The 25201-nt window shown below is 30.4% G+C and overlaps 2 protein-coding genes and 2 non-coding genes across 4 annotated transcripts; 2 read left to right on the plus strand and 2 right to left on the minus strand.

Moving 5' to 3' along the window:
• Nucleotides 1-1268: 1268 nt before the first annotated feature.
• On the minus strand, nucleotides 1269-5621 carry LOC127120368 (uncharacterized). The gene is made up of 6 exons (XM_051050778.1): nucleotides 5354-5621; nucleotides 4503-4735; nucleotides 4166-4424; nucleotides 2384-2563; nucleotides 2152-2307; nucleotides 1269-1966 (listed from the first exon to the last, which is right to left on the minus strand). Exons 1-6 carry the CDS (start codon nucleotides 5381-5383, stop codon nucleotides 1799-1801), a joined length of 1026 nt encoding a protein of 341 aa, XP_050906735.1. The 5' UTR covers nucleotides 5384-5621; the 3' UTR covers nucleotides 1269-1798.
• A 16080-nt stretch (nucleotides 5622-21701) lies between these two features.
• TRNAN-GUU (transfer RNA asparagine (anticodon GUU)) lies at nucleotides 21702-21775 on the plus strand. The gene has a single exon. It is a non-coding gene; the product is annotated as a tRNA-Asn (tRNA).
• Nucleotides 21776-21835: 60 nt separating this feature from the next.
• On the minus strand, nucleotides 21836-21917 carry TRNAS-AGA (transfer RNA serine (anticodon AGA)). Its single transcript has one exon. It is a non-coding gene; the product is annotated as a tRNA-Ser (tRNA).
• Nucleotides 21918-22750: 833 nt separating this feature from the next.
• Nucleotides 22751-24771, plus strand: LOC127120369 (patatin-like protein 1). Its single transcript, XM_051050779.1, has 6 exons — nucleotides 22751-23205; nucleotides 23320-23506; nucleotides 23588-23752; nucleotides 23844-24149; nucleotides 24227-24402; nucleotides 24509-24771. The coding sequence occupies exons 1-6, from the start codon at nucleotides 22904-22906 to the stop codon at nucleotides 24570-24572; spliced, it is 1200 nt and encodes a 399-aa protein (XP_050906736.1). The 5' UTR covers nucleotides 22751-22903; the 3' UTR covers nucleotides 24573-24771.
• Nucleotides 24772-25201: the final 430 nt, after the last annotated feature.

Below are 25201 nucleotides of genomic sequence, written 5' to 3' on the forward strand. Positions count from 1 at the left end.
CTCCAATTTAAGATGCATCGAATCGCGTATAAAACTTCGTTCCAATATAACTTTCGCAATCTCAATCATTTCTAATTTCGCAACGGTATTAAGAAATTATATATTTATCTATAAACACATATTTATTTAAATACATTCTAAACACGTTCAAATATATTTAACTACTATTAAAATATGTTAGAACTCAAAATATTTAAATTATTTGTAATTTAAATTAAATATATATTTTTTAATATCATCCAAACATATTTAAATATTCAATATTATTGAAAATTAATATTTAAATAAAATTTACAGCACTTAAATCACATTTAGATATTATTCAAAAACATTTAATAAAACTGATATGTATATTTATTAACATATTATACTTGTATGTATAAAATTTACATGTTTAAATAATATTATATTAAATTGATTTACTAAAATATATTTGAATGAATTTTTTTTACATTTGAATAATATTAAAAAATCACTCTTGTGTGTAAAAGTTTAAAAATTAAATCTAAACACATTTTAATATTAATTTATTAATAATATCTCAAAAAATAAGTTAGTTCTTTAAATATATATTTAGTATGCAACTTTGATGATAGTGGTTCGAGTTTGAAATGTGGCAAAATTTAAAATATCTTTTAAATTTTGATCATTTTTAAAATTAAAATAATTGAACAATAACATAAATATTATGTAAATTTTAAAATAATATAAAATTAAAATACACAAAGCCACCTCAACATAAATGATATTAAAAAAATAAAATAAAATAAAAAAAATACTCAGGTTACATAGATGTTTTTTATGAATAAAATGATTTAAGAATTAATATGGTCCAATTTAATTTTATAAGAGATCAAATAAATAAAAAAATCTCAATATTAATTTAAATTCTCTAATTTTTTAAGAGATTCAATCTATATTTTATTCATCCCTTCTAAATTAAGTATCAAGTAAGTAAAAATTGTAGCTTAATGGCAACTATATTTTAAACTTCTACCACTCATTTATAACAAATTATCTTAAAAGGACCATAAGAAATAAATATTTATTTTAACCAAAAAAATATGAAAAATTGCAAATCTATAAAACAAAAATAGCTATGTCACGACTTTAACAGTCTAGTGTTTCTTAATTTCTATGTTATTTCCGAACCGTATAAATGTTCTTACAGACTTGGCTATGTCACGACTTTAAGATATGTGTTTTTATACATAAAAGAAATATATACATTAGTAAAAGAACTAATTACTTTTCAAATTAAAAATATAGAAATAGAGAACATCACTACCAGTATAAACATAAGAACTCTTTTTCGCAGCATATCTTTTCTAATACATTTATAATCACTGGTTTTTTAGTGAGATTTGTATAAATTCATCCAACAATAACTGTTGGAAAAATTTAACTAGGTTAGAATAAACTTCAGTGAGACCTAATATTTTTCAATCTAAACTAATCACACAAAAAATGATTTGAGCTCTACCTTACATAAACTAATTAGGTGGCAGTGGCATATATCCATGTTAACTCAGAAGAAAAGCCATTATTATAATAATCATAGGTATTCATTTCATCAATTAGGATGTGGTGACAAGAAAAGGCTTCAGAAACACCGCAATCGTGTTCCAGAATCAAACCCAAACTCTCCAGGCTTTTCATGAAGTGAGGTATCGGTGTCGTGTTGGTGTAGGATATTGACGGGTTGAACATCTAACATGCCCTCAAGCTAAAACATCATGCTGCATAGGAAGTGAAGTTGGAATGTACAACTTTAACTATGGTTAGAAGAGACCGTGACCTAATAGTCAGCTTCAAGGAAACTCTCATATTCAGTTCCTGTCAACGCGTTGTTAACATCGTCCCAGTTCTGAATATGATCTGATAATGGTCCTTTATGTATCTTAACTTGACGGCTCGTTAACTCCATTTGTGGCAATCCTAAAAACTCTTGCACATCGTTTAGCTTCTGCAACAAACAACATAGTGAATCTCATAGTCTAAAAAATGTGCAACAAGCCTAGGATGCTTGGTTACAATATCTGTTGATAAAATGAAATTTCTTCCCATGCAGTTTGTTTGGTTTCATGGCATAAACCACAAGAATTGAGTTTAAGTCAAAGCGGGATAGAAGAAATATGGTGAGGTCCTTACAGTGTGATTTCTCATAAGATCCTCGTAGTAAAGGATCATATGCCGAGAGCTATTGTAGTATTGTAATGCGGTTGCAGATTTCATCTCCATGTCCTTCAAGTCGTCCACCAATGATGTAGAATTTATGATAGGCTTGTACTTTGAAAGAATATCAGCCTAAATGATCAATTTATGTTAACTTCATTTCACAAAAATTAAGAATAATATAGGAAGGAAAAGTGTAGGGAGAGACCTCTTCTGCAGAGTGTACATGAGATTTATGTGTTCCATTCAATAGCTTGGCGTGACTGTCATAGGAATTGGCTAGCATAGATACCATTCTGCGTAGTAAGTTTCTCCTGAAAAGAAATATGATAGAAACGCTTCTACGCTTGAAGTACTCTTCTATTTCCTTGTGGTGCTCCATTAATCCCTGCACAAACCAACAGATATGTTATAATGTGTCAAATGAAACGTCAGCGACTCAGCGTAAACTTGAAGGAAGAAAATAGAGTGAAATAGAAAGAAGAAAGAGCATGTTGATGTGAGGTATGTGCCAGATGCCGAATTCCACCAATTCTAAATGATAGCCACAAGAAATGCAAGTGTAAAAATACTAGAACTCCACTACCAAATATCCTTGATACGATTTCTCGACATCATACAATTCTCATGAGAAACCATAAAGACAGGGATGGGAAAACCTAAAACTTAGGGAACCAAAAAGAAGAGACAGTGTCATATGAAACACCTGACAGTAGATCAAAGCTTCTACATTTAAAACTAGCAGATGTAATTTATGAGTTACATTTTCGCATCTTGAAAACATAAGCGAAAGGTCGTAACTCAAAGGTATGCATGAGACTCCTTCAACATGTCCCATACATAGATATAAATCGAGTTTGACTTTGCTCCATTTATATATTCTCTATTTAATATCAATTTATGAGAGAGAGATGGACACAAGTGATAAATTAGTGAGATTCATTAGTAAGATTCACTTATCAATCATGGACATAAATGTCAATATTTGAAAAGTAAAGTTTGTAAAGTGTGTGACATCAATCTAACATTGGATGTCAGAAAGGAAATTTTTTTCTTCGGAACAAGACATTGTGATCCCCATTCCCCTTACAAGTAGATCTATTAAGCTCGATTTAGATTGACTTATTTGAGTTTATATATTGGCATAAGGACTTGTGAGTAATGACACTATTTGGGAAAGCTTCAGGAAACAGCTTATGACATGTCCATAAATTGTTTTCAGCTCATTTCCATAAACTCTCTAGAATAGCTTATGTAAGAGTTTGACTTCATCTTTATCTTTTTATATAGAAATAACTTATACATAAGCACTTATATGATAATAATTTATTCTATAAACTCTAAATTAAGTTGTTTATCCCAACAGGAGACCACCTTACGCTTTAACAAAGTTAATCAAAATACACATTAGGATAAAGCTCTGACCCCATATCTTGTTTCAACAGAAAAAAAATCAGTGACATGATACTTGCACTGCAGGTTTCAAAACTCGTGTTTTATTCATGTGATGCTATGTAGTTCTATTCTAACCAATTTTTACAACTGGAAGTCAGCAATTGAAATAAAATGTAGATTAATGCAGAGGTAAACTTTGCTTTTGCTTGCTATCAGGAATAATAAAAACTGTGTATTCTCTTCTTGTCAACAGCTACAACAAATTTGATATACATGGTTTAGAAGTTCAGTCAGACGACGAGGTGGCAGAATAAAAAATGTTCTATAATTTACATTTTCATCTAAGATTAAGGTGACCATTGAATGAATTTTGAATAGTATTGTGAAAAATCTAGGCATTCTTTCAGCTTTTAGGCCTGTGTGTACGCAAAACTACAGAAACTAATGCACATATATTACAGCACAAACCTCACACAATCCCATGACAGATAATTAAGAATGGCAAAAAAGGCCACAAAATTTCCAATCGGACGGACTAGCATTAATATTAATAAAAGTGTAGATGCATTGAAAACATGACAAGAAGTGCATATACCTGATTGAGCATCCACTTGAGTCCAACTGCTGCAGAGCATTCATTCTTGGAAGCACTATTGAGCCAGTCCAAATTGTATACTCTATCCAAAGTCTTCAAAATGGAAGAAGCATTTCTCCTTCTCTCTCTAATAGAAAATATCTCGCCGTTCGAGCTCACATTAATGTGGCTATTCAAAAGGGTCTCAAACCACCCACTGCCCGATCTCTGATTCGACAATATTGCAAAAAACATGACAGGATTAGGAGCACACTCATTCCTGAAAAAGAATACGACAATCAATACGTGCCTAATGAAATCCAGCCGATAATGATTAACAACAAATTCTTCCAATTACCTGCTAAAGGATAATGGTTCGGGATAATGTAGTATGTTAGGATTCATTTGCTTCACTCTACTCTGAGTAAGGTTACCAATGACTTTGAAGTCCGTAAACATAGTCCTCGCTTCAGTACCTATCTGCTTTATACATACATAGAAGATTGAAACAACGCTGACCATTGAAAACATAAAAACCGCCATCCTTAACAACATTGGGGATTTCTTGGGAGGCTTTATAACAAGAATATCCTGCCATCCACATGCCACGAAAAAGTCACTACCATGTAAACAATGTGACAACTTTCATTCCTAAAAACTAAACCAGTTAGGTTAACTCATGGAGTCTTACCATAACCATCCCTCATATCCAAGAAAAACATAGAAAATAATCAAATTGGTGTTTTTGAAGCTAATAAGGTAAACAAACTCTCAACCCAATAGTACATATTAATCTGACTTTGTTGATACATTAGTAATCCAAAGTAAAATGAAAACTTTTAGGAGCATTATTCCAACAAGACATGCAACAAAAATAGCAGGACTTATGTCAAACAGAACACATGCAATGCATACATTTGGTACCAAACATAAAGAGCCCTCAAATTGAGATAACAAAATCAGATCAAAACATGCAAAATGAGCTCATACTAATGTCAAAATCAGTTCAGTTAGAGTCAAAAGCACTATAATTAGATGATAAAAACATGTATGAAGACAACAAAATGAAATTTTCCAAATTACTTTATTGAGAGAGAGAAAGCATCTTAGCTACACCATTGAACAAAATAGTTGCTATAAAAGGTAAAAAGAGAAGGACATTGTGAGACATAGGAAAAAGGTAAATAGGAAGTAGAAAGTATATACTACCTTGTAGAGGAAACACATGTCTCCTACCATTGGTGTTCTAGAAAGAGAACAAGAACAGCATGGAAGAAGAAATAAGGGTTTTGGGTGAGAGTCAAAAGAGAAAAAGGTTTCAGCTTTGGAGGTAGAATCAATGTCTCAGAGAAAAACCCCAAATGGCATAATCTATAGACTAAGAAGAAAAAGAAGAAGAAGAAGAAGAATGCGTTTTCCCCTATGCTGGGTTTCTTGTTTCTTCTCAGACTAAGTAAAACTTTGTACTAATATTCTATTTATTCATTTTCTTTTTCTTTTTTATTTATTTATCACATTCAACCAAACTCTGTTTCAATTGACCACAGATTGAAAAACAGATAAATAAAATATAAAATAAATAATTTGAAAGTGATATAGTAAATTGCTCAAGAAAATAAATTTGGCGTGTTTAACGGTGTGGTGCCGCGGTCTAACACAAGGAAGATTGGGACCCACCGGGGTCAAAAGGAATAGTACAATTCTTTTGAGGACAATTATGTCCTTACACAAACTCAATAAAATTACTTTTTTCAGGACCACAGTTATCTGCTATACCTATTAATTGTGATTATGGCTATTAACTCAAATATAGTACTTACAAAATCAGTAAGTTTTTTATAATAATAATAATAAGAATAGATTTTTTAATTAAAAATAATTTTGTTTATTAAAAAAAAATTTGGTAAGCTATACTTCGGAACTTTCTCATAATAATTATAGAGATGCTTAAATTTTTTTTTTCTAAATGGAAGCAGGAGTTGAAAAAAATAATTTCTATTATATATTAAAAAAAGTTTTTTTTTTAAGATGCACTCAATTAAATCACATCATAATTTCACTCTATTAAGTTAATTTTTGAGTTATTTTAATAAATATTGAAATAAAGCTATTTGATTAGATGAATATATGAAAATATTACAATATCAATAATATATAAGTTACATAATAATTTAAGTATCACTTTCACAAATATATATATATATATATATATATATATATATATATATATATATATATATATATATATATATATATATTCTTACAGTTACTTAATAACGTATTGGTTTAATAGAATTATATTATCCATATTAACTCAACAAATAAAACGGCTAATTTACATTTATTTAAAGTTATAAATAAGTAAGTACTAGTAAGCATTATGCACTCGTTTGACTTTGACTAAAAAAATCAACTATATTTTTTAAAATAACTACATAAGTGAGTGAATGTTAATTTAGAATGGATTAGGTAGTTCAACTATTATTTACTTAGGTTTTAATTTCTAGTAGGAATATTTTTTTAAAATATTTTTTATCATTGATACTTATAAATCAATAATTTTTATTAAGAAAAAGAATAATTTAGATTTTAATATTAATATTAGTTTAATTTGTTGTTTTTATATTTAGACTTAATTATAATTTAATTCACAAAATTATCCTCTTATTTTAAATTTAAACACTTTTGGTCTCCCCTCTCATATTTTTACTCTTAAAATTAATATTTTTTTTATATTTATAAATAATAATTTTCTTGTGAAACATATATAAGATAAAAATATAAGTTAAAAATAAATATTTTATCGATTTTTTATAAAAAAAATATGAGAAATATTAGAACTATTTGAATTTAAAATAGATGATTAATTTCACGAATCAGATAAAATTAAGGGACCAAAACGTGATTTAGCCTTGTATTTACTATTTTTTTTCTCTTTACTCACTGTTATTATTTTTGTTTTAAATTCTTAAGTGTTCGTTTAGTGTGTAGGATAAGAGAAAATATATGATAATTATATTATATTCTGGTTTAATTCTATTTAATAACATTTGCATGGGTCATGCACGCGACAAATTATGGATAGATATTACATTTTTATAGCAGAAAATATGAATATAAAAATAACAAAATTTTATATCTCCATTAGGACTAGTAATGAATCGAACCAAATCGAATATAGTTTGAAATTTGATTCAAAAATTAATTCGTTGAACTTAGTTCATAAACCAAATAAATCGAATATGAGATAAATTCTAAGTTTATTAACTAAGTGAGTTGAACATAAACTATGAGTTGTTCGATTCGCTAGGTTCATAAGTTAATTTGATTATATATATGAGAATGGATATATTGATTCAAAGAGTAGGTTTAAAAACTTACTCTGAATTTTAGCCATTTATTTTCTTTTAATTTATCGATTTTAATTGATCATTTAAATTCTTAAGTGGACAAAATATTTCTAAAAATAAAATACAAATAAATTAACATCACATAATAATTAAATATTAAACTTATATATTAAATAAAATAATTATATCTAAAAGTGGTTGATGATTATATTAGGACAAATTACTCTAAGTTATTAAAAAATAACTTTTAAATTCGTGAAAGAACCGAGTTGAACCTAATGAGTTGAATCTAATGAATTGAACTGAGTTGTTCGTGAACTTTAAATGAGTCGAATTTAAATTTAAAAAAGAGTTCGTGTACAATTCGATTCGAGTTTGATCTGAAGCAATTGTTATTGCGTCGAGCTGGGTTAAGTCATGCTCGACTCGACTCGACTCATTTTCAATTCTAATTTCCATATATTATCAAACACAAAGTTATAGGTTCATCCGAACAATAAAAACATATAAAAACATTAAAAAATATATCAACATTAAAAAAAATCATAAAATATGAATAGAATGTCAAAACATAAATTGTTCTTCTCTGACTTTCCTTGCAATTGAACAAAAGTATAAAGTAAATTGATTATGAGACTTGGAAGAAAAAAAAGAGTAAATTTGAATGAGAAAGTAAAACTCCTTATAACAAAATCCAATCAACAACTAAAGATAACCATCAATGATAATTACATTGCAACAAATCCTTTTGAAATGGTAATTCACACCGTCCACCTGCAAGTTTAAACATGATATAAAATTAATAAAATTCCATATACTTATTCATATATTGAGATATACATGTTTTGGAGTAAGAATTTCTTAACCATTAAAATATATCATTCAATAGCATAATCAACATATGGACTATACATGCGAAGAAAAATTGATAGTAACAAATAATTTGCTAAATAAACAATGAAATGAACTTAGATAATATCAACTTAGATAATAATATAGCATATAATAGGTAACGCAAATTGTTCATATTTTGAAAGATATCTTTGTAAACAATGTTTGAAGTGTTATTAGTGGCATCACCATCGTCGTCGGTGATAAACCAGCTCGTGAAGTGATAAACCAGCTCGTGAAATAATTTTAACCTTGACTCTTGTTTATTGTCATTGCAAAAGAAACAGACATAAGAAATTGTTTACGCTAAAATTTGAATGAATTCTCATGTCATAAGGACTCAATGACAAACTTAGAATAAAAATCTTTTGATCAATATTATTTCCTGAAATGACCCTTGTCTTAAGCACAAAATTTATTATTTGAGTACTAATGATACGCGTGCCATTACATAAAGTCTGATGATTGGTCAATATTTATAAGTAGGAGAACACGTACGCCAACCTTTAATTTTAATTCATGATTTGGTAGATCTAAAGCTTTGATGGTATTCAACAATTCGGGAGTAAGACAACTTAAATATGTTTTAACTTCACTAGGACTTAAAGACAACATGTAATCATTTATGATATCAATAACTTAATTCTTTTGTGCCAATATATCTCCCTCTTGAAAATATGATGGATCATGAAAATTCTCAAAGAAAAATGGATAACTATCAGCAACTATAGAAGTAATGGGGTCTCCTGAATTTTTTATGATCATATCATCTGGAATTTCAATTTCTAAGTCTCCATCATTATCCTGACCAATTTTAACTTCTCCAATACTCAATAACCAATATGAAAATTGCTTCATTTGAGTTATATTTGATCTTGACGATCCAGTTTGAAGCCTCATGTTCTTGGTTAATGTCATTACCTGACAAAAATCCCATAGATAAGATGAATTAATGCTTGCATGTACAATATCCTCTTTTGTTCCCTTCGATGTAACATGGACAATTTGTCTAAAATCAACATCCAAAACCACTACTTTACCTTCAATGAGAATATTTTTACTATTAGGATTGTCGAATTTAAGAATACCTCTAAGTGTCTTGTGAACGGCTTCAAACCAATATTTGTGCATCATCAAAGTCTCATCTCATATAATAAGTCTAGCTTTTATTATCAACTGAGCTAAAAGACTTTTTAGTACAATGTTGCAAGTAGAAAATTCATCAATATTTAATGGAATATGAAACCTTGAATGCGTTGTTCGACCACCCAGTATTAGTAGCAAGTAGAAAATTCATCAATATTTAATGTTGTTCCTATGACATTATTAAGCAATCTTCTCAAGTAATACAATTGATTCACTTCCTAGATGAATATATTGTAATCTTCCAATTGCTTTATGTCTTTTATCAATTGGTCAAGTTTAATCTTGAAAACACGACAAAGAAAATCCGGTATATCTTCTAGTTTGAGTCTTTGTTACGTCCACACTTTATGTAATTTAAGTCATTTTTTATTGCAAGTGAATATGATGAGAAAACTTGGATATCCAACCCATCCACATATTTTTATAGTATCATGATAATCTGAATTAGATAATGTTCCCCATTTGTAAAAGATGATGGTAAAACTATTATTTTTTCTGTATTTGCAACATTAATTTTTCCGCAAAGTATTACATCTATAAGTTCTTTATCCATCTGAGCTCTTACATCTTTTTGATGTGTTTTGTACACATTTAATCTTGAAGACTCCGCCATGCTATAATCATCAACCAAAAATTGTTGAAACAACCTTTTTGTTCAGAGTCCCACATCGGACAATATATGGCCTGAACATGACTTTATAAGTGGGTACAACCCTCACTCTACCAACCGATTTTGTAGGGATGAGTTAGGTCCAACCACACATTCTTAACATGGTATCAGAGCCTCTTATTTCCACGCTCCAGATGTCCAGTCCTGAACGTGAGGGGGTGTGTTCAGAGTCCCACATCGGACAATATATGGCCTGAACATGACTTTAGAAGTGGGGACAACCCTCACTCTACCAACTGGTTTTGTAGGGATGAGTTAGGTTGTTCTACCGTTTGTATTCTTATCAATATTCACCACAAGAAAATTGGCAAGTTTCTGTTCATTTTGGAAGGTTACGACGGTTAAAACTGCCGCAATTTGCATGTCACGACAGTCATAACTCCGTCCCATAAATGTGCGTCACAAGGCTATATTGCAACGGTTTGTAAAACTGTCGCTCCAACTGTCGTAACATTCCACGTCGTTTTAAAACTGCCTCCAATATATTATTGCGACGGTTATAATCGCCATAATTGTAATATATATTTCATTAAAAATAGCAACGATTGTAACCGCCATAATTGTATAAGAAATATTTCATTAAAATAGCGACGGTTTAGAACCACCGTTAATTGTATTTTTTTTTTTTAAATTGCTACATTATCTCATCTCTTCATGTTAGTAGAATACCAATAATATTACAATATTCAATTCTAACAAAACAAAATACCATGAAAATTTATAATTTTATTAGACATGCTCTCTTAGTATATAGGTTGGTGGATAGTACACACGACTGTTCTTCTTGTGTCTATTGTGTTCCTTACTGTTCTCATAACAATTGCAGCAACTCTAGCATCTAAACCAGATGTAGGCTCATCCATGAAAAGTTGCTCGAAAAACTAGACTTGTCCACAACAAGGAAACCCATAACTGAAGCACCACAAAGAGCATAAATTTGGGGAAAATCTGCATAAAGACACACCATTACACCATACAACTCACCAGATATAGATAGTTGAGAGAGAAAGGTGCCTATACATTAATTAGAAAATAGACAAAAGAAGTTGCATACCCTGAATGTCATCATATTGAACAGTGAAACTTTTTCTCCAAAAGCAAACATAACATAAAAGTCATTTTTGGAGAGCGCAAAGCAAGACACAGTTCAATATACTCTATTCAACCAAACCTTAATCCTTATGTCCCTTTTGACCCTTTATATAGTCCCTTATTCATTTTATATGTCCAAGCAAGTTGTCCCTCACAAGGCATAATTCACCTCAAGTATTAATTTCAATATTAAAGTCTAAAGTTTTTTAACTATGAGGATTATAGAAAAATAATGACCTTCTTAAAAATAACTAGTAGAAAAATAATGACCTTCTTAAAAATAACTAGTTTTCTACTTGAATCTCAATGATACAGACAATTAAGAAGCAAAAATCTTAATGTAAATGATACCACCATACAAAGAACAAGACAATCTATATGAGAAATGTTAATAAACAAAAAATCTATTGTATAGCAAAAAACATACCGCTGGAAGTTTGTTACAGAATAATACATCCAAACTTGCGTCAAGTGTATTTTCAACGGTCGCGACAAAACGGTTTCGGAAGATATTGAAACCGGTACGATTATTCACTGTTTTTATGACAAAGAACAAATTTTAATTAGGAGAATTCATAATCACATATTCTTATAAAATTATAGGTTCCTATTGAAATTATACTTGAAAAAAATCAAGGGTATAACTACAAGGTACAATACTAAAATTTTAACCAACCTGAATAATGAGTTATTTTAAGAGGCCTTGGTTGTACCTTGTAGTTATACCCTTGATTTTTTACCATAACAACCTGAAAATTTTAAAATACCATAACATTTAAAGGCCTTCTTCATCAACTATGGCACTAAGTTCTCCATAAAATCTCCTCAACATAGTTTAAAAAAATATAGACAAATCTTGTAAATTTGAGCAGATCAGTAATCATAAACATGTTTCCTTTCTTATCTTTATGGGTGCATAAATAGTACTTGATAAATCCTTGATTGAACTGTAACTTTGTACAATTATCCCATATAGTTCCGATTATAGCGAGCTTGCAATTATACTAACACACTCTCTGAGGTCTAGTTAAATTAAATTCCCTTACATATTGGACACAAATGTCTTGCTTTGAGATAATTTCTTTATATCAGAACCAAACACCAAACATTGTTTGTATCATCATCTCCCACTTCACCTAAAGCAACAAACAATGTGCCAATTTTCCAAACTAAAGCCTAAAAAAAATTACTTGCATAACCAACCAAGTCATAAAATAAATAAGAAAGCTTAACTTTAACGTTTTAATCATCTAACTCAAACACCAAACACGTCACTAACACGTCCTAACATGTCGATATATTATTAGTAATAATTTGGATGGAACATAAATTATTAAATGTCATCACATATGGAAAAGTCGTGTCGGCGTCGAACACGGAAAAGGTGAATACATTTAAAGTATGCCTTCTACATAATTACTAGAATGTGATTGTCATAAACCTTGCACCTCTACATTTGTAACACACAAACAAAGTATCTAGAGTTGGAAGTAGTTTTACCAACTAAGTTTGCAATCCAGCCAAAAAAACAATAACAAACATGATCAACGACCCAATTATCTCGGAGGCCCGTTATAATTTCAATAATGGACACAAATTTAAAATAAAAAAATACAATTATAATAATTTTAAAAAATATATCAAAAATATAATTATGCATTAATAAAAAATTAGTTTAATTATAATTATTTTGAGCTTTGATCAATCTTAATTTTTATATGTATTGAGTTTTTACCATACTATTTTTTTCAATTATTGAGTTTTTTAATAACATTTTATTTATTTTTATTAATATTTATGAAAAAAAATTAAAAATTTCAAAATTTTGGGGCCTTATGCGGTAGCACTTGCTGCACTTGCACAGGGCGGCTCTGGACCAAACTCTATTTCTTTTTCAAAACAATCAAGAGCCAACTTTTATTTTTCTCCTATCTAGATTTCAACATCATGAAAATAGATCAAACATCTTGAATGCAAGCATAAGAACTGTTACTAGCATGAAAAATCAGCATAGCTAGCATCAAATACAGCTAAATAATAATCACACAATTAAATCAATCATGTCTCTGCTTAATGAAAATAGATCCAACATCTTATATGCAAGCATAAGAACTGTTACTAACATGAAAAATTAGCATAACAAGCATCACAAACTTCTACTTCTATAAAAAAAATTAGCATATGCAAGCATTATGTTTTTCAACATCAAAGCATGGAAGAACTTTGACAAAAGTCGGTACCTTAACGGGATGTTTTTTCAGCTCTAACAGTAATTACTAATAATTTCTCAATTCACTTAGACAAACAATGTTATTATCACTTTGTGCAAAATGCACTCAACAATTAGAGTGGTTGCGCAGTTGGCTAGGTTCAAGCATTAGGGTTTTAAACCATGTAACCTCTACTGCTATGTATAAGCAAAATATTTATTATTTGATTGTTAACAATTTGTTTAAAATATTAGTATGACATGACATAACGTTATAATTCTATTGAATGATTGTGAAAAACTAGTTTATACTGACAGAATAACCGTCCATCTATGTGTCGTAAAAATCTGATTTTATTGTAGTGATTATTTAATGGTATTATTGGGTGAAAACCATCCTCTCCTCGTGGAAACTAAGTTGGATATTGTAAGGGTAAACATGATTGCATTGTCAAATAAACACATTGCAAAAGCCTCAATCTTTCCTCTACGATGATATCTCTTTAGACATCTGCAGAATCAAAATCACCCACAATGAGTGTTGCCACTTCAAATGCAGTTGGAAGATTGTGTGTTCGACCGTCATCTTTTTTTTTCTTATAACCCTTAATTTCAAATGATTGACATTTTCTTGTTGTAACGTCTCGCAAATCATCCTATAAGTTTTGACTTATGAATTAAATTTATCAAGGACTTCTTTGATGTCACTAAACTATCACTTTCCATACTGTAAATGCAATATACTATAGAAAAGTAAGAAAATAATAGTAAATAATATGTAAAATTGAACAAATAAATACTACTTATTTTGAAAATAAATTTATACCTAACATAATTAATTTGATTATTAATTTCTTTCTCTGTCATATATATATATATATATATATATATATATATATATATATATATATATATATATATATATATATATATATATATATATATATATATATATATATATATATATATATATATATATATAAAAGTTTAATAGTGATACACTGACAGTATACAAAAGTTTTATAGTGTCATCTAATAAGATTATATCATTTTGTCATGTTATATAAGTATTTTAAAAATTTTAGTCTGATTTGACGGGATGCATGGTCGTCGTTAGTTGGCAATATAAAATAAATTTGCATTGTCAGTATATCACCTATTATATATATATATATATATATATATATATATATATATATATATATATATATATATATATATATATATATATATATATATATATATATATAAAAGTGTGTGTGCGTGTGTGTATTTTAACTATTTTTTAGTTAAAGTTTGTTAAAACACACCTTAAAAACAAACGGATTAGCAAGCCCATGTCGGATTTCTTAAAACAAACCCACTTATTTTTATGAATGTGTGTTTTAGCGGCATGCACTTTAAGGTGCATTTTTTTTTATAAATTAAAACTTGTTAAAATAGACCTTCATAAAAACAAGTGGATTTACATTACAAAATAAATTCAAGATAATTACATTAAATCAAGTAGCTCCTCATCAAATTGGTGTAATAATTTCAAGACAATTATATTAAATCAAAAATTGGTCCAAAACACAAAATATAAAGGGTATGAGAAGTGAATGAGGTAAACATTAAGTGAATAAAAAATATAAAGGGTATTTATTGCAGTTATACTGAAAACCAAGGTAACATATCCGACGTAAAATCTATAAAAAATAAATATGTCTTTTTGGTTCCAAAAAGAATAAAAACTTAGAGAGTATTTATCTCGGTTTTAATGAAAACCGAGATAACATATCCGATGTAAAATCTATACAAATTAAAGGCGTATTTTTGATTCCATATAAAACATAAAACTGTCGGAGGTGGGAATCGAATCTCAAACCCTGATCATATATTTATGTCGTTTTTTCATAAAACCAAGGTAACAACTTGATTATTATTTTTTTAAAATAAAACAAGACGCTCTCGTTACATGCACCCTCAGCTTTATATTATATGTGGTGAAAGCTTCGTCATAAAAAGTGTTATTTGTTGGAAATCTCCCAAAACTTATGGAGAATTTCAATCAATCTTGATGAACAAGATTGTTATCACCCACACAATAGCAATGAAAATAAAGAACAATGGAGAAAGAAAGAAAGGATGAAAGAACGATGAATGAGAAGAGTAATATAATTCTGCAGAGTTTCTCTCTGCCCACAAACTGTGGAAAACTTCTTATTCACTTTGCAACTGCAAAATACTGTAATACAATATTGTGAATGCTCTATTCACTTCATTACAAAAATAAGGATTACTCCCTATATTTATAGATTTAGGTTAACTTGGACCTCAAGCCAAATCCCAAAACTATAAAAGCCCAAAATAGCTAACACTATTAAAATAGGCATAAGTTGAAATCCTGTGTGAAGCAACATGCTTCGACACTTCGACACACTAACACAACTTAATACACTAGGTGGTTTGACACTTCCTTGTTCTTGTCGAGCAACATGCTTCGACACAAGGAATTACAATTCAACATATCACCTAATTCATTGTGTCTAAGCTATCTACATTCATCATAGTTCATAGTCTTCTGAACACTTCGACATGTACTCCCTTCGTCATGATGTCTACAATCTGATTCTCAGTTCTGCAGTGTTCCACATTCATCTTCCCATCTGCTACCTGCTCTCGAAGATAATGGAACCTCATCTCGATGTGCTTGCTTCGACCATGTGCTATCGAATTCTTCGCCAGATTAATAGTTGACATGTTGTCGATCTTCATGGTAATTTCTCCATGACTCTTCGTTGTTATCTCTTTGACCAGATTCACCATCCATGTTGCTTGACATGCACAAAGGGAAGCAACTATGTATTCTGCTTCGCACAATGATAATGCCAATACTGGTTCTTTTCTCGAACTCCAAGCAACTGGTGCACCACCTAGCATAAACACATAGCCAGTTGTGGATTTTCGATCCTCGGCATCACTACACCAACTTGAGTTAGTGTATCCTACTAATTTGCATTCTTTTCCTTCATCAACTGCAAGAAACAAAATGCCATAGTTTAGAGTTCCTTTCAGATACCTTAGTATCCTCTTCGTCACTGCTAGATGTGATACCTTTGACTTCTACATGAACTTACTCACCATACCTACATTATATGCTAAGTCAGGCCTTGTATGACAAATGTATCGAAGTGACCCAATAAGTCTTTTATATTGGGTTGGGTCGACTTCATCTTCATCTGAATCTTTCGACAATTGTAATCTGGGCTCAGCTGGAGTCGAAGTTGGGTTGCAATCTTGCATCTCAAATCTCTTGAGAATTTCGCATGTATACCTTCTTTGACACACCATCAAACCTCCACCACTCTTGTAAAATTCGATGCCAAGGAAATATGAAATGTCACCCAGATCTGACATTTCAAATTTCTTGTGGAGATCACCTTTCAAGTCTTCGATCTCCTTCTTACAACTACATGTTATCAACAGGTCAATGACATAGAGGCATAGTATAAGCAATTCATTCTTGCTTCTTCTTACATATATTCCATGTTCAGATTTACACTTCACAAATTCCTTCTCCCTTAGAAATCCATTTATCTTCTTGTTCCAAGCTCTTGGAGCTTGTTTAAGTCCGTACAAGGCTTTATACAGCCTGTGCACTTTTCTTTCTTCGCCATGTTTCATAAACCCAACTGGTTGTGCAACTTCTTCTTCTAAGAGGCTATTAAGGAATGCATATTTCACATCCATATGACACATCTACTAGTTGTTCATGTTTGCTAGACCAATAATCAACCTGATTGTTTCAATCCTAGCAACAGGTGCAAAAACTTCATCGAAGTCGATTCCTTCTTTCTGAAGAAATCCTTTCGCCACAAGTCTCGCCTTGCGTCGAGTCACTTCTCCTCCAGGATTCAACTTCACTTTGCATACCCACTTCACATTGATTTCCTTCTTGTTTTGGGGAAATTCGACAAGTGACCAAGTGTTGTTGACTTCGATTGACTTCAACTCTTCGTCCATTGCTTTCATCCACTTCGAATCTTTTAATGCCTCAGTTGCATTGACAGGTTCGACATATGCGTAGAAAGCATAATGTACCAGCTCACCTTCTTCATTGACCACATCATCTGATGTAATCACACATTCTTGCAACCTTGCATGCATGTGTCTTGTTCTTTAAGGTCTGGTTGTGCTTGCTTCACCTCTGACTTCTTCCTATCGAACTTCTCTTTCGACTTCACTAGCTGGTTCATCACAAAAGATTCTCACTGAATCTTTCTTGACATTCTCAGTCCAATCTCACTCCTTAAGCTCATCTATGATTACGTCCCTACTGATCACCACTTACTTATTCACTAAGTCGAACAACTTGTATCCTCCAGTCGAATGATATCCTATCAGGATCATCTGACTCAACTTGTCATTAAGTTTTCTTCTCAACTGATCTGACACATTTCTATGTGCTATAGATCCAAACACCCTCAGATGACTCAAGCGAGGCTTGACACCAGGCCAACATTCTTCTTGCGTGATTCCTTCTAGCTTTTTCGTCAAACATTTGTTCAGGATATATATCGCAGTCGACACAACTTCTCCCCATAATTCTTTTGGTAGATGCTTGCCTTTTAACATACTTCTAACCATATACATAATGGTTATATTCTTCCTTTCTACGACTCCATTCTGTTGTGGAATATAGGGTGGCACCACCTCATGCACAATCCTTTCTTTCACACATAATGCATCGAAGTCTTTCGACACATATTCTCCATCACCATCAGCCCTCAAAATCTTGATCTTTCAACCGCTCTGTCTTTCGACCATAGATTTAAACTTGACAAATACCTCGATCATTTCACTTTTCTTCTTGATTATGTAAGACCATAATTTTTGACTGAAATCATCTATGAATGTAACAAAGTATTTGTTACCTTCCTTGCAATCCACCTGGAGAGGACCACATACATCAGAGTATATGACTTCAAGAATTGCCTTCGACCTACTTCCTACATCCTTACTGAAGTTGTTCTTATGTTGCTTCGCCTGTATGCATTCTTCACACACTTCGTTTGGAATGTCGATTTCTGGTAATCTTGAAACCATATTTCTTCTGTTCAAATCTATGATGTCTTTGAAATTGAGATGGCCAGGTCTATAATGCCATCTTCATTCATCTCTGCTGGCTGTTGTTGTAGGGCACTTATGCTCCATCACATTTAGTTCAATCTTGAAGGTTCTATTCTGAGACATTGGATCCTTCAAGATCAACCTTCCATTTGAGTCGATAACTCTCATCATCTTGTCTTTGATCGACACCTTGTAGTTCTTTTCGACTAACTAACCTATGCTGAGTAAATTACTCTTCATGCCTGGCATGTACAACACATTTAAAATTAATGACCTCTTGTCATCTTTCCTCATAATCAGAACATCACCAACATCTTCAGCTGCTAGAGTGTTGTCATTTGCAAATTTCACCATGTTCTTCATTGAATTGGTTTTGTGAACAACTACAACTGCTTTCAATTCCTTTTAATGTGTGAGAGGATATTCCCCTAGACTTCGTAACAGGGCTTCCAAATTCTAATGGTTATTCGGTTATGTAGGTGTATACGAAAATATCCTTCTTCTAAAATGATTGTGCCATTTTGTGCAATTAAATGGCCAGGCTGAACTAATTCTTAGGTGTTTTTGGGTCGTGAGAAGGTAAAGTTACACAACCGTAAGTGCATAATGATAATGAAGTCCCATGTATCGGCTAACATGACCTCATTCATGTGAGCGGGAGATCGAACAATGATTATGAAGAACACAATTTAAACATATTGACCCATCACCAATAACATAACTCCAAACGTGTATAATAATCAAGGTCGGCTTTGAGTAAGGACAAGACGACCTTTAGCCTAAGGCCTCTAAATTAAGGGGTCTCATTTTATTCTAAAATAAGTAAAATATATAGTTAATATTATATTAAATAAATTATCAAATAAAAAGTAAACATGAATTTATCGATGACCGAGTAAAAGTAAAGCAAAATTGAAACAAACATGGTAGTAAAGGTTGTGGGTTCAATCCTCTCTTGAATTTATTTTTTTTAATTACAGTTGCATCCATTTTTTCATTTTGTTCTAATTATGTTGCACCATATTTTTTCTAATTACTATTGCTTAGTTTTTTTTTTTATTATGATAAATGGTAATGATTTTAATCTATTTAAAGATGAATAGAAAATATAAAAATTAAATGTAACTGAAGACTTAATATTTTTTCTTTCATTTTTTAATTTTTGATTCTTTTTATTTTTTAAATAATAATTTTTTATTTTTTATTTTTTAGATGTAATTTTATTTATTAAATATTTAATGATCTTTTGGAGACACTAAAATACAAAGACTTAGTTAATAAATTTGCTTCAAAATAATATTTCGAGAAAGATTCTTTTTAAGTAATTAGAAATTTTAAGTTGTGTGATTTTTTTTATAGTTTAAACAATACTTTGAATTTTTTTGTTGATTGATTTGATTAATATATAATTGTATTTTTTATATATTATTTTTAATTATTAAAATTATATTTATTTTTAATTTAAGAAATTTTAAATTAGAATAGGGTTTTTAAATTGATTGGGCGGGTCTTTGATAGTGATATATGTGTGATTACGTTTAATTAATTTAATTTTTTTAAATTACTATCATCGTTGACGTGTCGATATCGTGTATGATGTTGATGTCGTGTACAATGTTGAAGGCGCACATGCAACTGAAGCTCTTGTTGGTTTTATAAACATGAAAGGAGGTATTTATTTGAATGTATAAAGGCTTCTTGTATATTTTTTCAAGAATATTTAGCATAAGGTCGTTCTTTCTTTGTTAATTTTATTATTTCATACATATTTTGAGCAATTACTTATTTTACACATTTTGAGTCAATGTTATGAATACTTAGTCGTATAATCTAATCACCCTATGTTGTTTTTCAATTTTATTTATATCTTATAGATTGTGACTAACATGTTATATATTTTCTTAATAGTTAATCATCTATTATCTTCTTTATAGCATTTTGAATGTTTTTAAACTTTATTCCGTTGACGCTATTATTTGATATCTTATAAAAAAATATTACAAAATATGGTAATTTCACTCATGACTAATTATACCAAAATTTAATCATAATATTGTTTTTATTATTTATTTAGATTTATGAAAAGATTCCCACAGTATTTAAGTTGGAGAAAGAAGTAGTTATACTAATATCGATGCTGATGAATACAAAAATTTGACAGAGAAACGAATACGGTAAAAAAAATTATTTAACTAATATAACAATATTTTTTAAATTTATATTTTTATTATTTACTTTGGTAATCAATACCAATCCTCACAATAATGTTTATTAGTCCACATTTGCGATATGAAATTTAACCATTTTGTAAAGAAATAGAATATGTGTCCAACCCAATCCAACTGTAGTTATATTATTTCGAAATATTTTAGCCAGTCAGGTTGACCACAACTTCAACTAATTGGCCAAACATGCCCTTGAAAAGTTTTGATTTGATGTGGGGTATGATAATCAACTGATTTTTATACCATCAATATCACAATAGGTGCAACAGGAAAAAAATATTTTGAAGTATTAAATATCCCAAGTTGTCGGACAATGAAGAATTTACCATCAAACACATTGCTCCGTATACCTTTGATATGTGTGAACTAGCACTTGGAGAAGGGTTAAAACTAAAAAGATAACATTCATATTTGCCAATTTTGTTTGCTTGAGAATGTTGGTCTCAGAGCTGCACGACATGTTTTTGCTTCATTTTCAAATGTCTCGATTAACTCATGAATTTGTCTCAATCCACCAACTGAAATTTACATCACTGCTACATTGTGTAGTTGTTGGTGATCAAATGTATTTAACATTCCATTACATTTTTTTTACTCATAGCATGCGATGTCCATGCACTCTCACATCCCTCTCAAAGATAATACTCACACCTTTTACAATACTTTCATTTTCATATGCATTTTAATATAGGTTCATATTCTCATTGTTTTGATATATGTTCAAAAAGAGGTAGCCTGGACTATACTGAACATTAAATTAACCGACCTGCTTTTGTATCTCATCAAATTTAATACAAATTAATTCATGATTGAAGAAACTATGCTCTTATAAAAACATACAAGACAAGCTTTAGCCAACGAAGCTGGAATAGCTCAGTTGGTTAGAGCGTGTGGCTGTTAACCACAAGGTCGGAGGTTCAACCCCTCCTTCTAGTGTTTTCGATTTATGTTCAAATCTTTTTCATTTTGCAGAATTTCAGAAAAAATTTAAAAAATCGTGGACGGCAGGATTCGAACCTGCGCGGGCAAAGCCCACATGATTTCTAGTCATGCCCGATAACCACTCCGGCACGTCCACTTCTTGTTGTTTGAATTGCCAACGATGTTTATACATCAACAAACTATTGAGATAACAAAAAAAAGTATATATATATATATATATATATATATATAGCAACCTACCTTTCAACTGTTTTGTTGACAACTATAATTCTATCTAATTGTATAACTAATGTTTAGACGCGGAATCAACGAACAACAAAACCAAAAATACGATTAATGCAAGATCTACCTATCTACCTTACATCACTAACCAAAAGAAAAAGAAAAATGTAACACATTCACATGCTGATTGTTACTAATGTACCATGTCCCATGAGACCATAAATTTTGGATTTGTTTACAAATTAGAAATAAATACTTGCACTGAAATCTGCAACCCTATTATATTTAGGGATGAAATCAATTTAGTTTGGACTGGTTTTTTTATAAAAAATGTTCAAACTCTAAATATTATTTTTGGTTCGGTTTAATTTGGTTTGTTTTTAGTGTTTTTCAAAATTAAAATCGAATTAAATTAATCGATGTAGTTCGATTTAATTTGATTCGATTGATCGATTTACAATATTTTTTTCAATATTTATTCATACGTGTATTCTCTGCTATAATATTTTTCGATATATTTATACTATTATTCAATGCTCTCTAGTAAAAAATCCTCCCTAGAGATCTCATACCTCTATCAAGAAATTTTATAATTTTATGAAAAAAATGATAGTATTATGTTCCTTTATCGTGTATGCATCAAATACATATATTATGAGTGTCTTTTATGTAACTATGTTACTTATACTTGTTATCCAGCTCTTTATATTTTGTGTCAATCCTATTACACATGAAAACAAATAACTCAATAATTATCCTATCGCTTTCAAAACATCAAAGAAACCCCTTAATCATTCATTAGTCATTTATTTCTTACTCTATATATAAAAACACATTATAGTCTAAAAGCACCAAGTTCTCTATCTCGATACTCACCGACACAACAGTTTTATTGTATCAATGGAAGAAGTTAATAAGCCTGTGAATTTCATTACCGTTCTTAGCATTGATGGCGGAGGAGTAAGAGGAATCATTCCTGGTGTTATTCTTGCCTATCTTGAATCTCAACTTCAGGAGATAGATGGTGCTGATGCAAGACTTGCAGATTACTTTGATGTAATTGCTGGAACAAGTACAGGTGGTCTCATTACAGCCATGTTAACAACTCCAAATCCAAAGAACAATAACCGTCCATTATTTGCTGCCAGAGAAATCGTTCCATTTTACCTTAAAAACTTGCCACTTATATTTCCACAAAAAAGGTACGTTTATTACTGATCATTATTAAATAAGTCTAAATATGCATATATATTAGTAGAACTTTAGGACATTAGAAGAACTAATTAATTACTTTTGGATTATTATTCAATTTGCAGTGGAATATTTGCGCCTATCATGAACATAGCGAAAGCTTTAACAGGACCTAAGTACAATGGAAAGTATCTCCATAATACAATAAGAGAGCTGACAGGGAACACGCTTTTGAGCCAAACTGTGACAAACATTGTTATTCCATCTTTTGATGTTGAGAAACTTCAACCTACCATTTTTTCCTCCTATCAGGTATTGTGTTCATTCTTGTTTTTGAATACATGACAATGCATGCACTCGTTTAGATTATCAATAATCTTGAAATTTATGCAGATCGATGCTGAGCCAGCTTTAGATGTAAAACTGTCTGATATTTGCATAGCTACATCAGCTGCTCCAACTTATTTACCAGCTCACTATTTTGAGAAGAAAGATGAACAAGGAAGAGTCATTCAAGAATATAACCTCATCGATGGCGGTGTTTGTGCTAACAATCCGGTAAAGTTCCACCTCGAAGATAAAACATATTAAAAATAAATTAAACAAATGAAGTTTTTATTCATTTGATTATTGATAATGAATTTTGCAGACTATGGTTGCAATAAGAGAAGTGATAAAAGATATGATAAGGAAACCACAAGGGAGAAATGGGAATAATGTTGGTATAGGGTATGATCGTTTTCTTGTGATATCAATTGGGACAGGATCAAACACGAGTGAGAGAAAATATAACGCTAAAACGGTAGCAAAATGGGGTGCATTGACATGGTTATTCAACTCTGGTGCAACTCCAGTTCTTGATTGTTTCAATGAAGCAAGCACTGATATGGTTGATTATCATAACTCTGTCCTTCTTTCTGCTCTTCAATCTCAAGACAACTACCTCCGAATTCAAGTAAGTATTTAAAAAAAAAACAAGTTTAAAAAATAGAGCACATTTTATAATCATATAACACTGGTTTCTTCAAACAGGATGATACATTAGAGGGAGAGTTAGCTTCTGTGGATATATCTACTACAGATAATCTGAATAATCTGGTGAAAGCTGGTGAGAATTTATTGAAGAAAAAGTTTACTAGAGTGAATCTAGATTCTGGCATATATGAAACAGTTCCAGATAAAGGAACCATTCAGGAAGAACTCAAAAGGTACTAATTCATTTTATTTGATACTAATAACTTATTTATTTTGTATCAGTCCTAATTAAAGGAGGCAATAAAAAACTTACAAATATTGATATTTATATGCTTGCAGGTTTGCTAATAAACTCTCAGATATAAGAAAAGAGAAAGAGTTCAAGCATAAAAATGGCAAATGAATGAGTGATCACTAGATTGAATATCTCCATTGCTGAAGCTCTATATTTTATTACATTTGCTTAAATCAATAATTCCGGTAGCATTATATCAGATGGAAGTGTGCAACATTTTCTAATACTTTAGTTGTGCGTAAAATGATTGTTTTTCATTTTCTTAGTTCAGAAGAATTTTAAAATTTCTTATAATGATGTGTTACTTTAATCTACCATGTAAAGAACCATGTTGACAAGTAAATAAATGGATTCTGTTAAAATTAATCTATTGGAACAACCAGTATCTTTAGTATGTATTACGAGACAATTGTAACCATCACATCACATTATAATTACTGTCTTTATTTAGATTTATGGTAGAGTTGTATCATTAAAATTGAGAGAACCAAAGAGTCCTCATCTTGATTACTAATTTATTGTTTCCTATATCAGTTTCCTTCAAATCTATATAAAAGTGAGTGTGCGGTTAATTCAATAATATAAGAGTATTAAAAAAAAATATTTTTTTATTCTAAATTCTGCAACAATATAACTGATCACATACCACCAACAGTGTGGTATCAGAGTTGCAGATCCTTGCAGTTGCAGTAGAAACAACAACAAAAAATATGACTTCCACAAACAACTCTTCCACC

The sequence above is a fragment of the Lathyrus oleraceus genome, chromosome 2, assembly GCF_024323335.1.
Source record: "Lathyrus oleraceus cultivar Zhongwan6 chromosome 2, CAAS_Psat_ZW6_1.0, whole genome shotgun sequence".
Taxonomy (NCBI): domain Eukaryota; kingdom Viridiplantae; phylum Streptophyta; class Magnoliopsida; order Fabales; family Fabaceae; genus Lathyrus; species Lathyrus oleraceus.